Source organism: Geospiza fortis, unplaced genomic scaffold (assembly GCF_000277835.1).
Source record: "Geospiza fortis unplaced genomic scaffold, GeoFor_1.0 scaffold397, whole genome shotgun sequence".
Classification (NCBI taxonomy): domain Eukaryota; kingdom Metazoa; phylum Chordata; class Aves; order Passeriformes; family Thraupidae; genus Geospiza; species Geospiza fortis.
Genome location: NW_005054537.1, coordinates 715,521 through 731,274, shown reverse-complemented (window position 1 = coordinate 731,274; position 15,754 = coordinate 715,521). Strand labels below are relative to the sequence as shown.

Genomic DNA, 15,754 nt, shown 5'->3' with positions numbered 1-15,754 from the left:
GTTCATAAATGGAGTTTGCAAATAAAAACCACACTAGATTTATGACAGCAAAAAAAGTCAATTAAAATGTCTATTACTATGCTTTTGAATACTCTTCCAACTTATTTGTAGATAGGAAGCCACTTATAAATCTGAATTGGCTCATGAGTCAAACATCTTATTTATAATTGCCACCTTCCCAGTCTTCACAATTAAAAATTCTGTCACTAAGAGCAATAATGTTTAAAAGTTTTCACATTTTTGCTTTATAGGAATTTACCAGCTGCATAAGGAAAATACTGTTTCCTGATACCTGTGTGCAGACCCTGAAATATTTTTGTCAGTGACAGCTAGAAAGGAACATTGTAAATTATAAATAAACATTGCAAACAATATTCCTGTAGTAGCCATGACTTCCGAGAGGGTCTGAGGACTGCTAACTATCTGAAATAGTGCAGAGAAAAATAGAACAATATTTTTGTTTTATCTAAATCTACTACAAGGAAATTACCTTGTCACAATGTAGTGTCTAATTCTCTTAGGGACAGACTTGTAGTTAAATAATTCTAGTGCTCAGGAGGGCTAGACAGATTCAGCTTTTCTTGCATGAAAAAGAGGAGTAGAACTGTATCTCCCAATCAAAAGAGCTCTCATAATTGAACAGAAAAAGCTAATTATTACCATCTCTGGTGGCTTAAATTTTTTGCAGGCCCCACTTTGCACAAGAATATGTATGGGCAAATCCCCTTCAGGTGGAATAGACAAGCCAATGGCTTCAGGGCAGAAGAAACCTTGGTCACAGAGAAGTGTTCAGACATCTAGGAAACTTAAGCAGAAATTGAATAGGCCTATGTGTCTATTGGTGGAGCTTCAGGACTTAGGTATTGCGTGAAATAAGCAGTAAGTTTGAAGACCTAAATTTTGGACGTACATTCTAAATATGGAAAGTAAATTGAACTCTAAAGTTTTTTCCTTTAAAGGAAGTAACTATGTGCTCATTGAGAAAAGGGCTGAAACAATAAGTGATGCACACATTGTGGGGTGGGAAGCAGAATTGTGGTTGAACCCTTTTTGTTCTGTACCAGAGCTTTATTCTGTATTTATGATAAGATGCAGAAAGTATCATGCATGATAATTTTTCAACAAATCGAGACTTCAGTAGTGGAAGAGTAGATGTTGCTTAAGGGAAATAAAAGTATTACAGTCTAGCCAAAATAAATAAAGCTGCTAGGATGGGCAGGTTTATTACCATAAGTTTGGAGTAGCTCCTGTAGTAATAGACCACAGCAATTGTAACTTACGCTCCAGTAATTTCCTGCCTCTGATGACATCTGCTTTGTAACGGATTGGCAGGTGGAACCAATCATCCTTTGTCTCTTCCAATTCCAGAATATTTTCTCTTCAATCTTTAGTGTGTTCTGGGGTGGTTTTTTTCTTTTTTAGCTTAATTTTTCTCTTGTTTAAGCATTGTACTGTTTTCTACTTCTGTGATTCCAGCCTAAAAAAGTGATACTTAATGTCTTATTTTACAACCAGGCATGAGAATTGGGTCCTGAAATGGAGGTGTAGGATTTCAATTTTAGTTTTCAATATTGTTGCTACTTCCTTGAAAAAAGTCTTGTGCATCCCATTCTCCTCACAGTGCAATATCACATCACTACTTTAAATATGGGGGAAAAAAGTTCAGGCAGAATGTATAGAATGAGTAGGCTGAAACTGACTTGTTTCTATTGAGAATGTCTTCAAAGTAGGATTGATCATGCTTGATACAGGACTTGTAATCTGAACAGGGACTGTTAAAGTGGCCTAGTAATCTCCTGCATCTGTGTCAAGACCAAGGCATGACAAAAGAAGGCTTCAGTCTCACAGAAAATACTTATCCAAAGCATTTAAAGAGAAAATGTCTCAGTCACTTATTTACCCATTTTCTAAAAACACACAGAGGAGATAATAGCAACATGCAGTCTTGCCAAAGGCAGCTCAAGTTCAGCTATGTTAAGCCTAGTTTTATAGTTCTAGTGAATTGTTTGTAAATACTGTTAGGTAGAAAAAGCGTAATAGTTTGTGAAGCAGATTCTGATGCCTTTGCAACAGTAAGGAAGTGGATTTTATGACCCTCACACCCTTCTAGTCTCATTCCTAACTACATTTTTCTCTTTTTATTTCAGTCCAGAAGATGGTGAAATCCATCCTGAAATCTGTAGACTATATATCCAGTTGCAATGTTGCTTAGAAATGTACACAACAGAAATGCTAAAGTCCATATGTCTGCTAGGATCGCTGCAGTTTCATCGGAAAGGTACTGGATTGCACAAATACCCAGATGGTTGTTTTAGAAAAAGAACAGTCTTTTGGGGCTTGTCTGGATATTCATAAAAGACAAAACACTGTCCTGGTATTGGATGGGGTGGAGTTAATTTTCTTTGTAGTAGCCATTATGGAGTGATGTTTTGGATTTACACTGGAAGCAGAATTGATAATACAGGGATTTAGTTTTAGTCATTGCTAAACCCACAAGAGGTCAAGAGCCTTTTTGCTCCTCACCCTACCCCACCAGCAAGGTTGCTGAGGGAGCCCAGGGAGTTGTGAGAGGACACAACCAGGACAGCTGATTCCAGCTGACACAAGGGATATCCCACACCATATAGCATCATGCCTCGCATATAAGGAAGGGGAAGATGAAGGAAAGTGAAGACATCAAAGTGATGGCATTTGTCTTCCCAAGTCATCATGAAATAGCCTTGTTTTTCCTGGGCATCGCTGAACACCTCTCTGCCCTTTGGGAGAGGTGAATAAATTCCTTGCATGGCTTTTGGTTTACTTATTAAAACTGTCTGTACCTCAACCCAGAAGTTTGCTCACTTTCACCTGTTCAGTAGCCTCCCTCATCCCGCCAGGGCTGAGCAAGTGTAGGGCTTCATTGATGTCTGAGGTTAAATCACAACAAGCACCAAACTGTAAAATGAATTATATATATATCTATAGGTAGGTCCTATAGGTATCTATAGGAACCTATCTATAGATTCATCATCATTCTTGCAGACGTGTGTCTTATCAGGTATGTATCACTATTGTCCTCACCATTTGAAAGTCTGATTCTTTTTTAAAAAGAGTAGTTCCTTAAGTTTCAGCTGTCATTAGTCAGATGAGTGGGCAAAGCAAGTAGTGTTGTTAGACATATTTGTCAGGCAAGATACGTTATTAATAATGTTGCTGTTACTATTAGTTTTCTTATCTCACTGCTGCTTACCTCTTATTGCTGCCTATCTCTTACTGGTTCCATTATCTGAACATGTGATCGTCACCTTTCATGCCTCCAATTCTCAACTCCAGCCTGCCCCAACAGAAAGAGGAAGAGGAGAGAGAGAGTGGCCTGTGGTTTAGAAGAATGTCAGTCATAGCACTAAATTGGGGAGTATCATTCCTAAAACACTACCATAGCAAAAAGTAGATAAATATGGTTCAAAACATGCCCACTTTTATAAAAACAAATACTAGACTTGGAACTGAAAGGAGATGTCCTCAATTCAGTGAAAATGCATCTCTCAAGTATACATTTCATACTTGATTAGGTGCCTACTGAAAGGAAGATGTAGAAATGCTGATAATTTACTGTATAGTTTACTTAGTAACCTCATTGCTCAGTGATGACACAGGCTGATTAGGGCTGTATCTGTGCTGATTGTAACTCCTCTTTCCTCAGATAATATCTCATCAATAAAAAACTAGGTAAAGCAAGGAAAAATTCTATAATGAACTGTAATAAAGATCTTGTAATGAACCTGTTGCAATTTCTGTCATGCTAAAAGATCCTGTAGTGTACTTTTCATATCTACCTGTAGAATACTGCTAAAGCCAGGGATATTTTTATTATGAAAGTAAGAATGGGAAATTTGTAAATGCTTAACTGTGGTTCTCAATTATTTTTTCATGTCAAAAATTAGTCTATAAAATAGGAACAGGGAGAATTAGGAGAGCCATTGTCGAACAAGATAATAGTAGCTGTCGAAATGAGTCATTGCTTTTAAGACAGATTGTACTGCATTTCCTAGTATTGGCAACAGTTGTCAAACCATCTGCTGTACTGCTGAAAGTAAATAGCTTAAAGTGACCTGAGTAGCTCTGAAATGTCTTGTCTCTCCCTTTTACTTCTAGATGGAATTTACATTAATAACTTAAGCTAAACATCAAACTATTCAATGTCTAAAGTTGGATTAGAGGAGTTACATCTTAGTTCCTACCTTGCAGTAGGTTAACTTTGATAGACATCAGTTTCTCAACTCACCACAGAGATCATCATGGTAGTTATTCTGGCCCTACCAAATAGTGATTTTTGTCCTTGCCAGACAGAGTGTTTAGAGATAAATACAGTAACTTGGCTCCAAGCTTCTGTGACATTTTTGAAAAAATACATAGTAGGCAAAAACTATATGATGACAGGGATTCAAATAATTTGAATACCCAATAGACAATAGCTTTTTGTATTAAATACTTAGTATTGGCAACACCTAGAAGTATTGCAAGGGCATCATGCAATGATGGAAATTCGAGTCCTGTGTTAATTATTTTTTCACCATGAAGGTAGCTGCATGCTAGACAGGCACCCAGAGGGGCCGTGAAATATCCATTCTTGGGGATACTGGTAACTCAGATAGTCCTGAGCAGTCTGATGCAAGCTAGCCCTGCTTTCAGTGGGATGTTCCACTAAATGACTTTGCAACTTATTTATTCTATGTTCTGACAGAACATACAGTTTTCAAAGGAGCATTCTGAACCCATACTTTTTGTTGATTTCTTTACTTACTGAGAATGATACTTTAATGTATGCAAAGTGCATAAATTTATCTCTAGGAAGGAAAGAGACAATAACTTCACCATTATAACATGTATTGTGATGCTGCTGTGTTTTTTGTTTCTCCATTTGTTTAGTTTTTCACAGTTTTTTATCTGAGTGACCATATAAAAAAGTTTCTTGTGTACAAAGAGTACTGCCCTTAACCTTTGTTTAACCCATAAGTGAGCATGTCTGGTGTTTGTATTTTGTATGTTAGGTTTTTAAACCTCCCATGAGATTTCACCAATGTTCTTACTCAGGACACAGCCGGAATTCAAGTAGAATGACGTGCAGACTGTTCTCAGCAACCTGTGGCTTATAAATAATAACGTAGGTATTGGTATCAAATAAGCTACAGAACTGATAAAACTAAGGCAGTTTGCTGATGCTGATGTTCTTTTCCTAAGAGAAACTCAGCCAGCACAAAAAAAAGATGTCTTACTAGGAAAGATACTCTCTTAAGGAAACACCACATAAAAATTTGAAGGTCTGAGATCAGGGTCTGTTGACTGTCTTTCACAGCACATATCTTCTCATATCTTCTTATCTTTCTTTCCAGCTGAACAAATATTCCTTTTTTTGCTGTAGAGATATATATAAATCTTCCTGTACAGAAATTTCTTGCATGGTTACAGTGTTTTAGAATAAATTACTGCTGTTATAGAACTGCTGCTAGAAAAGGCAGATAGTCTGTTATTTCTTTGAGATGTAATGGCCACAATGGGGCCAAAAGCCATAAATATTTGCAACTGTGTTATGCAGTAAGTAAACTGAGGTAAGTGCTCTTCAATAATTCTTTTTTTGTAAGATACCTACACTACAAAAGCCCAGTGTTGAGAATATATAATGATTCAACAGTTCAGCATTCAGAAAGTTTGCAAAGAGCACAAGGAATCATGCCTAAGTATCTTTAATTCAAGTGTTTTGTAGTTACTAAGGCTACCTGATCATTTATTCTATTACTCCTCCTTTTCATAAGGCCAGGAGATCTGGCTAACTAATACTCATATAAGTACATACGTGGGCCTACATCTTTCTTTTATCCTAATTGTTTAGTGTCATATGTTGTTGCACATCATGAAGAAAAAGTACCAGTTATTGAGATGTATGAGTCCCACCTGACATATATAAACAGGTGAGGGCAGAATGATACCAGCACTAACCAAAGTACCGGTACCTGTATAGTCATGCAAAAAAGGCAAAAATTGAGTCTTACAGGAAAATCAAGCATGCATACTACTTGTGTTTCATGTAAGAAATTCATATAGTTAATTATTGTATTTCCAGTGTGTGTTTTGTGATAAAAATATGTATTTCCTTAAAATAGTAGCTAAAAGTGATGGCTTATTTTACGAACTACAAAAATAAACCCTCGGTTCAGTGGAGAGATTTTTTGCTTTTTGGCTTTGTTTAAATGACATGCTTCTTAGAGTTTTGAAGGGGAAAGGAAGCATTATTTAATGGTTGTCCTACAATCTCAGTGTTCTATTTAAAGACTGGTAGATATGTATTATTACTTACACATATCACTTATGCAAGAGGGATAAGATGCAGGAGTGCAGAAGGGCACACAGGTATGGAGAAACAAAATCAAGAGACACCCATTCTTACATGCACCCTATGAAAAAGTGAAGGAATGAGACAAGAACAGCCATGGAAGGAGGGTAACACAACTTTCATCATAAAATAATTGTTCCTATTGCATTTTCTTTAATAATAGTATTTCCAGTGAGACAGTCTCCAAGTTCTGCAGGTCCTGAGTGTAAATGAAGAATTAAATTCCTCAGGCTGTTAGCCATATTTGTCAAATACCTTTTTTACTTCCTGCACAATTCTTTCCTATTCCCCTTTCTAGGTTTTCCTGCTTATGCACTTTAGCTGTGATATTATAGCTTGTGTATTTATCCTTAATTGCCAGGTTAGAAACCTGATGTAAACACTGCTCTCTTTTTGAGAGAGGGGGTCTCTCAGCTTTGTTAGTCTGGTATGCCACCCAAAAATCTCAAGTTCCTCTGCAGTGAAATATAACTAGCACTGAGGGACTTTTTTTTTTTGTATTTTCTTTTTTTTTCATTCATCACAGTTCTGTGAGAATTAGGTGATGACTAAGAGTAGGTGCCTAGGGTTACATGAAGGAAGCAAACACAGAGATCACCACAGAAGCAATAAGGGGCACAACAGGTAAGACACATAAAACCAGATGATGCATGTAACCTTACTGAACTGACAATTTTTTGCCCACTTATTTATCCGTACTCAAGTTTGATCCTCAGCATTATTTACTAAATTGATTTAATTTCATTCAGAAGCATTTCCTGCTTCTTGCAGTAAAAAAACCCCAAACTGAATTACTGATGAGAAAAGAAAGAATATATCATTGCAACTAAAATTACTAAAAATCTTTCCACTGACTACATTGAAAGTAAAATTAAGGGTTCATACGAATTTTTTGAAGTATCTATGACAGAAGATATCCTTACCCAGTGACTGTAAGGATGAAAAGATTAGAAGCTTTTGTTTCCCTATAGGCTGTGACCAGGGTAGAAATGTTATGCCTGAGTCATACATTATTCAAGCAAAGCCTTTATTATTAGCTGACTCTTTAACTGCTTTCAAGAGACTGAACAAATGATCTGAAGTTCAAGAAAGGCTTCATGAATTGCTCACAATACAACAGAATTACTGGTAAAGAGCTTTTTCCAGGTGAAAAGAGATCTGTGTAGTTCATTCTGCCAAATCTGCAAGAGCTTGTCTTTGTGCTGATGAAAAGAACATTACCATCTCTGCTTCTGTTATCAAGCTGAGAAAAAGAACCTTTACTATTATTTCATCTAGTGCTGTTACTGTTTCCATTGAAACACCTTTCACATCCCTGAAGGATGCATCTCTCCAGCATGTCACCAAAGGTCAGGTCAGAGTTCCACCATAACACTTAAAGATAATGGAACTAATCCACTAATACCATGTTTCATGAGTAATGCCTTGTGATATCAGTGGCACATAAGATGGTTTACCTGAAACCTTTTTAGTGAAAAAGTAATATGTGAGACATTGGTAACATTATGTTGTGTTATGGGCTTCTTGTGATGGGAAAAAATAATAAAGCTTTATGACTGAACAATGAAAACTGTAGCATACAAATCACCTTAAAATAACAGCATAAGCCGCAATTAAGGACAAGAAAAATTTGAAAGTTAGACCTATAGGGTGATACAGAGTATAAAACATGTAATCTGTGAAGCAGGCTTAGTGTGCTATTCCACAAGCAATTGAATAATCTTTCAGCATAACAGCTTGTAACCAACAGAAAAGTTTTGGTCTCTTTCTCTCTGTCTCCTCTCTCTTATAATGCCTTTACTTGTTCATTTCCACTGCTTTTGGAAAAGGAGTAATATGATCATCCTTCTCTGGAACATGCTCCTGGACATGTAGGGTTTTTGACTGACCTCACATAAACAACTTAATCAGAAAACATCACATTTTATTTTTCCTTTTGTTGGGGTAATCTATCATTTCAATGGCTAAAGTGGATTACAGAAGGATTTGACAAAGCATAAGTTGGCAGTGGATGCCAGTAAACAGCAAAGAAGGGACACAAGAGATTCTTTCATGGAGGCTAAATTTGTTATGGTCATGTCATGCACTCTTTAGGATTCATTTGGGTAACTGTGGGCTTCCTATTGGATTTGAAGAGCATTAAAACATAAACAAGTCTCCTCTGTAGCATAAGCAGCATCTAGTTTGAGACACGTAGCTAAGAATAACTGTTCTTCTTTCTTTTTTTCAAGGAAATAATTTACCAGAATGCAACTATTTAGATAACTTACCCAAAAATGTTGTCTTATGATCCATGAAGTTCTGTATTTTAAAGAACAAGTTTAGCTCCCTGATAGCAGGGATATGCATTTGTGATGTGGAAGAGCAGTATGCCATGGTCTGCAGTTTTGGTCTCTAGTGTCCCAGAAAAATGGCCTGAATGACCACAGCCCTATTAGCTGTTCTCGTTCTTCATATACTTTGTCAAACCTTACAGGAATTACTCAGATTTGTACTGATATCAAAACTTTTCCAATTGCAAACATTGTGAAATGAAAAAACATTTTCTATGCAACTTTTTGTACTACTGGTTTAAATGTTGACAGTGTCTGGGATGCTGCACTCCAGTGTGAATTTTCTTCTGTATTTGGTGCCAGAATTGTACTTGCCACTACAGAAAACGAATGCTGTCAGGTAGTCCAAAGGAGATTTGCCGGTTTACCAAAATAATCTTCTGATGGTTAACTTTCTTGAATGCTCCATTATCATGATCCAGTCCTTTATCCCATTCTCTTCCTCATAAAAGCCCTGGAAGATCTGTCATGAAGCACCCCCCTTCAATTGCAACACTATATTTAATTTTTATACAGGGAGCATGGATTAGGTGGGTGTCAACACAGAAATTCAGAATGTAATGCATTTGGGCTGTGGGTGGTGGCAGCTTTATATTGCTGTTAAATCATAAAGTACAAAATTTCACATTTTTGTCTTTGGTCTTCCCTCAGTATTGCTGTAGTACTTGGAGACATGGATTGCAGTGTTCTTTAGTGTCAGAATTTTGAAGTTGTTTCTAGAGTGTGTGTTGTAGCTTCCTCACTTATTTTGTTCTGTTTTGTTTTCTGGCTGTTATTTTGTGTTCCATGAGAGCCACTGGAATTTAACTGAACCCTTTTAAATTGGTAAGAGTAACATATGGCAGCACTGATTTCTAGTTTGGCGTGGTCTGCTCTGCTTCTGAACAGTTCTTACTCCGAGTTTGCATCTAAGCAGTCTTTTTCTCCATTTGTATTGTGCAAAGTCAAGTTCAAAGCATCAATTAGATAATTTGAGTATCTGTATTAATCAATAAATAATAGGCATACATGTTTTGTTTAAATATTTTAAAGGAAAAGAACCTTGTGGCCCACCCAAGATCTTAGATACTAAAGTGGAGGAGAGTTCTGAAGTACCTATTTTAGAAGACACATCATTATCACCAACAGATATTCAACAGCATCTATGGCAGGTTTCCACAGATATTGAAAACACTGAAAGGTATGTATAGTACTTCATTCCTAAACAAACAAATTTCTTTCTAGGATTTTTTTTAATTTGACAGCCAGTGTTGCTACTATGAAAATTGTAAGTAAATTAAATAACCTGTTAACTTCTCTGATACATTTAACAGAGTTTTTGATTTTGTGAAATACGCCTGAAATATGCCAGACTCCAGTTATGCATTTCAAAATCAAAACCACAGAATCTAATTAATTTCAGTTAGTTCCACCCATAGTTTTAAATTTGGAAGTTTTCGGAGGGGAAGGGGAATGTTGCAGCGGTATTATCTTACTCTCTTAACTATGCAGTTGAAAGGCAAAAATGAGACCCTTTACTAGAGAATAATCCTGATGGCCAACATTTCTGTGCAAAAAGTCCTATTTTGAGGCTTTGTATACTACGTTGCAGCTGAGATTTGAATTGTTAACATGCTCATTTGCGTAAAGCCAAGTTCTGTTCTACTGGGCCATAGTGTGGAGAATAAACAGTGCAATTTTTTACTAATCATGCTGCTGCATTTCTGAGAACCATTTTATGTGTAGAAGAATGAAGCAAGACCATATTGGATTTAAATCCTGAAAGCATTAAGACTTTACCAGCCTGTAGGTCTGCCATCTATGTGCACAATGGAAACCTTGGAAATTTCTGGCCTCTTTCAAAAAATATCAAAATGTGATTTGCTTTTGGAGATGAGGCGTTGTTATCATATTTTCCATCATCTGCCTTCCAGAAAATCTAATGCCAGAGTCCTCCTGACGCAGGTGAGAATGATAGCCCTGTTCCTAAAATTTTCATTTAATGTGCAGTGTTAAGTATCAAGGGTTAGTTGCATATGTTATAATTTTCTTCTGAACAGTGAAACACATTCATGGCACAAGCTACAAAATGCTGATAAGGGGTATGAAGATGATATTAGTACTAGCTAATATTAATTTTAAGACATATTGTGTATTTTGCCTCTAGGGTCACATTGTGCCCCCAGAGGCTTTTAATGTTAAATACTCAAGTGCCAGAGTAGGTCATAAATTTGAACTAGGAAGTTAGTATCAGACTTTCATAAAAGTGCTCCCCTATTAATTTCATTGCTCTTTCTTTTAGTACACATCTTCTGAGACATGTATGTAAACCAAATGCTTCCTCAACAGATTTTTGTATTTATTGCTCCATTGTTTTTGCATATAAAACTGTAAGCCGCACCCTGTGCAGTCTCCAATTGTTGTTCCATTGTATCTTTTTAAACTGTTGTATCCACAGAGATATGAGAGAAATGAAAAACCTTTTAAGTAAACTCAGGGAGACTATGCCTTTACCATTGAAAAATCAAGGTAAGTTATGAATTTTCTTTATTTAATACAAATTAAGATAATTTAAGGGTTTCCCTTCCTTTATATACAAAAAAATCTAGGGTCCTTTTATGGAAACTACAAAAAGAAAAATCTAGGCAAAATCTCTTCCCTGCTGATTCAGTGGAGCCAGAATCTAATACGTGATCTTTGGCCTCTTGAGTTTCACATGAGATATTCTGGAATTTATAGATACAATATCTGTAGATAAAATAATAGACTTTTCCTGGTGATACAAAGGCAGGAGCAGAACTACTTCACAGTGTCTGGAGTCCTTCTTTCTCAAAGGTAATGAAGGTGCAAATTGCACAGACTACGACAGGGATCCTTGGATCCTTCTGAGTGATGAGGTTTGCTTCACCCCCACAAGGCTTGTAGCTTCTGTGACCTGACATTGACTTTCTGTAGAAAAGCTACTTGCCCTGAGTCTGCCACCAGGCTGCTTTTCCCACAGACAGCTATCAGGCACCCCATAGAAATGCACAGGTGGGCAGGGTCTCCATCCTATGCATGTATTTGGCAATGGGTCTTCATTTTGTTGGCATGTTAAATACTACACATCTACAGGCACACTCTATTTGTTTGTGAGAACAGCATTAAGATAATAATTCTTCATTTTGATTTCTTCTTGATAATGGGTGTTCTTTAAATGTGGTGCAGTCTTTGCACAGTGGCAGCCAATGAAATGTACTGAATGTGTCCTAGATCTTATCCAAAGTAACTAAGCAGCCTGGCATTCATCATAATACGCTAAGAGATGAATATAGAATGATTGTATTCATTATTCAAGTAAGATTTCATGGCAGGATAGCTTGATTGAAAACTATGTTGAAAGGTAAAAGGGAATCACTTGTGATACAGATGTACAATTGTAAAGACTGGAAGAGTGATGAAAGGTCCAGGCTTAGTCTAGAAGAAGAGTGTGCTGGAAATAAGGAAGGTAAAGACAAATTGGGGGCATATAAACCATAGAGAAATCTGAATTCAGAACAGAGATAAAGGCATACAGAATTCTTCTTTGTTGCCTGGTGGCAACCCTGTCCTTCAACAATGACCAGAAAATCACTGCCCCTGTGCAGCAGGATAGGAAGCATCCCAGAGTTTTAAAACTCGGAGATATGCCCCAGGATCAGGTAATCATCATTATAATGGAGATCCTGTTAATTAGCATTGTAAGACTCTCAAATGCAAAATTCAGGTTATTATTATCTCTGTGCTCTATGGGATCTATTGCAGAAAGGGTTGTCAAGCATTGGAATGAATGCCCAGGGAGGTGGTGGAGATATTCAGGAAAGGACTGGACCTGGCACTTAGTGCCGTGTTCTGGAGATGTGGTGCTGATCAGTTACAGGTTGGACTCAATCTTAGACACATAAATGATTCTGTGATCGTGTAGGTGCTGCTAGGACACGTAAATGATAAAATCTCTTTTCTGTGCATATGTGTACATGCTTGTATTAAAACGTAGGGTTTTTCATCACAGATGATAGCAGCCTCCTAAACTTGACTCCCTACCCACTGGTAAGAAGACGGAAGCGAAGATTCTTTGGATTGTGTTGTCTTGTCTCAAGTTAGAAGATTAGGCACAGAAGCACCAAGGAAACCATGACTTTGATTAAACCACTATTATTTGACCACTGAAAAGATGAAAGTCGCTAATATTGATTATAAAGTATATTTTCAACACTAGGCTATTCATTTTTGTCTTCTGCTCCATCCCCCTTTTCAAATAAGAGTTTCAATACTTTCAAATTATGGTGATCAAAAATGGCTGTGGAATAGATCTAGCATATTTAAAACTTTTTAAAGTATGTTTTGCATGCTTACTTTCAATCACTCAAAGACACATTAATTATGATTCATATATAATTTTAGAGGGTTTTTTTCATTGTTTGACCTGCAGCTAAAGTTTGTGTGTAGTACAGTACTCTTACTAGTATCATATTAAAATCATACTCTAACAGTCTTTAAGCATAGGAGAAGAACATTTGATCATTCTCTCACAGTCTTTAAGCATAGGAAACTATTTAAGAGCAAAACTATTAAAGTTCTAAGACATTCAAACAATATTGTAACAGAGTTTGTACAAAATCTCTAGTTGCTTTTTTTGTGCTCTCATTCATATTTAGTCTTCCACTGTATCTCAACTTCAAAGCTTTATAGAAAAATATCTTAATTTATGATAAAAAAAACATATATGAAAATAGGTAGGACTTGTAAATACAGAGAAATCATAATATCTATAAACTGTACAATGCTTAGAAACAACAAATTTCTTTTTCAGGCAATAGTATATCCTCAAGCTTTTGAAAAAAGTAAATAATTTATTAAAAGAAGGTGTATTAAAATAAACAGTGTAAAACACAATGCCAACCCATTTTGTTGCCAGTAGAATTCAAAGCATGGTGTCTGCATATCAAGTATTGATCTTATAAGGCATGCCAAAATTATCGCAGACTGTAAGATACTAAACGTTTTACATTGTTAATAAAGTTTTTTATTTAAATCAAATGTTGTCTTGTTTCTAGTTGTATTGCCAGACTATGTAGTTTTTTCTAATTTTGTTGTCAGAGTACTACACAAATTTGTGACAATATTTCCATTTCAACAAGGATATTTACAAAGAGAGATTTAAAAAATATGCATGACTAAATTCTTTAAATAGCACCCAAAAAGGTAACTTCGGTGTGTTTGAAGATTTCAGGTCATGAACTATACTTAAGCATATATATTCCTAAGCCTCTGAAATGGGGAGATTCCTATAGACACAAAACTTGTGCTTGTGAGAGCAAATATTTTTAAGAAGAATGGAATTGAAGTCCACAGCACAAGTTTTTTCCGAGTTAATTCCTTAAAGTTTTCTGCACATTTCTCATGAACCTTGTGCTCACTAATCAGAGCTGTTGTCCTTAACATTTAGCACTGGCATGTTTTCATGAGAAGTCTCAAAGCAGTAGACTCACTCTATGATTCTATCTCCACAGATAGATACACTAGATTTTGCAACTGCTAAAACTTTGGAAAACAACTCCTGGTGTCTAATAGCTATCAAAAATACTGTCTGCAAAACTGATCAGTAGCTACAATTAAACGATTAATTTTTTTTCAGCATAAGTGAAAGACATTTATGCCAAAAAAAGTGTATGAATTCAAGACTGAATGTACAGTGATGCCATGAGAAAGAAAGGGGGAAAGAAAATTTCATAGATTTCTTTAAAGGTTCTGGTTTTTAGTACACACAGAGAATCAGATGGGCAGATGAAGCAGTGACCTTGTCTAATTCATTACCTGCCCATATATCATCACAAGGAATTTCTTGTGCCAAGTTACATGACAGCTCATATCTCTGTGTTTTAACCACAGATATTGCAATGGAATATACATTACTGACACAAATGTGTAAACATCTTAATATTACCAAGCTCTTGACATCAGTCATATCACAGAGAGTTCCTTAACTTCAGTGGGAAGTATCACATTCTGGGATAGACTTGAACATGTTCTCTTCAAAGCCCTTTAAGATTGCAGTATATTGAAGTGTACAGTGATATGTGTCCTTGTACCTTTCATTATTCTGGAAACTTTGGCAGTGTTTCTTCTTCCTCAGCTAAAGACTGCAAAAATCACAGTCTTTGTTCATTTTGAAGCCTTTCTATAATTCTAAGCAATCTAGCATCTTACCTGAAGCTTTTTGTATTGCTGCTAATCCTAATTAGAGACATGCTGTAATTCCCAAGCTTTATAGCCACTTAAGGAATATTGGTGCTCAAGGGTGAATAGAAGTTCTCTTAACATCTAGTGACATGAATCAAGTCCTGGTAAGTATCTGAATTGAAGAGGTGTCAAGGGATAAAAATTGGTTTACTTAGGAATGCAGTGGATTATCTTTTACTACTTCAAAAGGAAATAAGAAAACTTTTTAAGCCAACATGATATTGGTAAAAGAAAGATAAAAGTTAATGATATTACTACATTTTAGTTTAATGGAATACAGCAATGTAGGATCAAAGCTTAAAAGCTCCCTCAACGAAATTATATACAAATTATTTAGAGATTATTTAGAACTATTATTTACTTTCCAAGTACTTTGAAATACTTCACTTTAAACTCCTAAAGGTGTGGAAACAAGCAATTCAGAGAGAATACTGAGGAAAGCAGCACTTGCTTTCTAAATCCTTCTTGGAGTTTGAACTTTTTAGTTGAAAGCGTTATGAGTTAAAGGCACCATAATTATTTTGCAGGGCAGGAAGCAAGTAAAAATTCCTCTTCCCACCAAATATGTCAAGTTTCACCAACTTTTTTATTTTACTAAAACTTTGTGCAGCTCCAGCTTTTCAAATTCTTTATAGCCACCTTCCACTGATAGCACACATTTTTCACAGATATTTCATGTGAAAAAAATACCTTTTTTTCATGTGAAAATAAATATTTCATTTGTTATAAATTACCAATCTAAGAAATCAAATATCTATGTACACTGTAAAGTCTACATTTTTCAGAGCAGAATCAAAATGTGTAAGCTTAC

General features: G+C 36.0%; 1 protein-coding gene across 1 annotated transcript in view; it reads left to right on the top strand.

Moving 5' to 3' along the window:
* The window catches only part of RGS7BP (regulator of G protein signaling 7 binding protein), a 33,963-nt gene extending 20,223 nt beyond the window's left edge, over positions 1 to 13,740 (top strand). The window contains exons 4-7 of the mRNA XM_031063872.1: positions 2,148 to 2,278; positions 9,736 to 9,883; positions 11,141 to 11,211; positions 12,713 to 13,740. Of these exons, the coding sequence (XP_030919732.1) occupies positions 2,148 to 2,278; positions 9,736 to 9,883; positions 11,141 to 11,211; positions 12,713 to 12,804 (442 nt within the window). The 3' untranslated portion in view covers positions 12,805 to 13,740. The remainder of the gene's footprint in view (positions 1 to 2,147; positions 2,279 to 9,735; positions 9,884 to 11,140; positions 11,212 to 12,712) is intronic.
* The last annotated feature ends 2,014 nt before the right edge of the window (positions 13,741 to 15,754 follow it).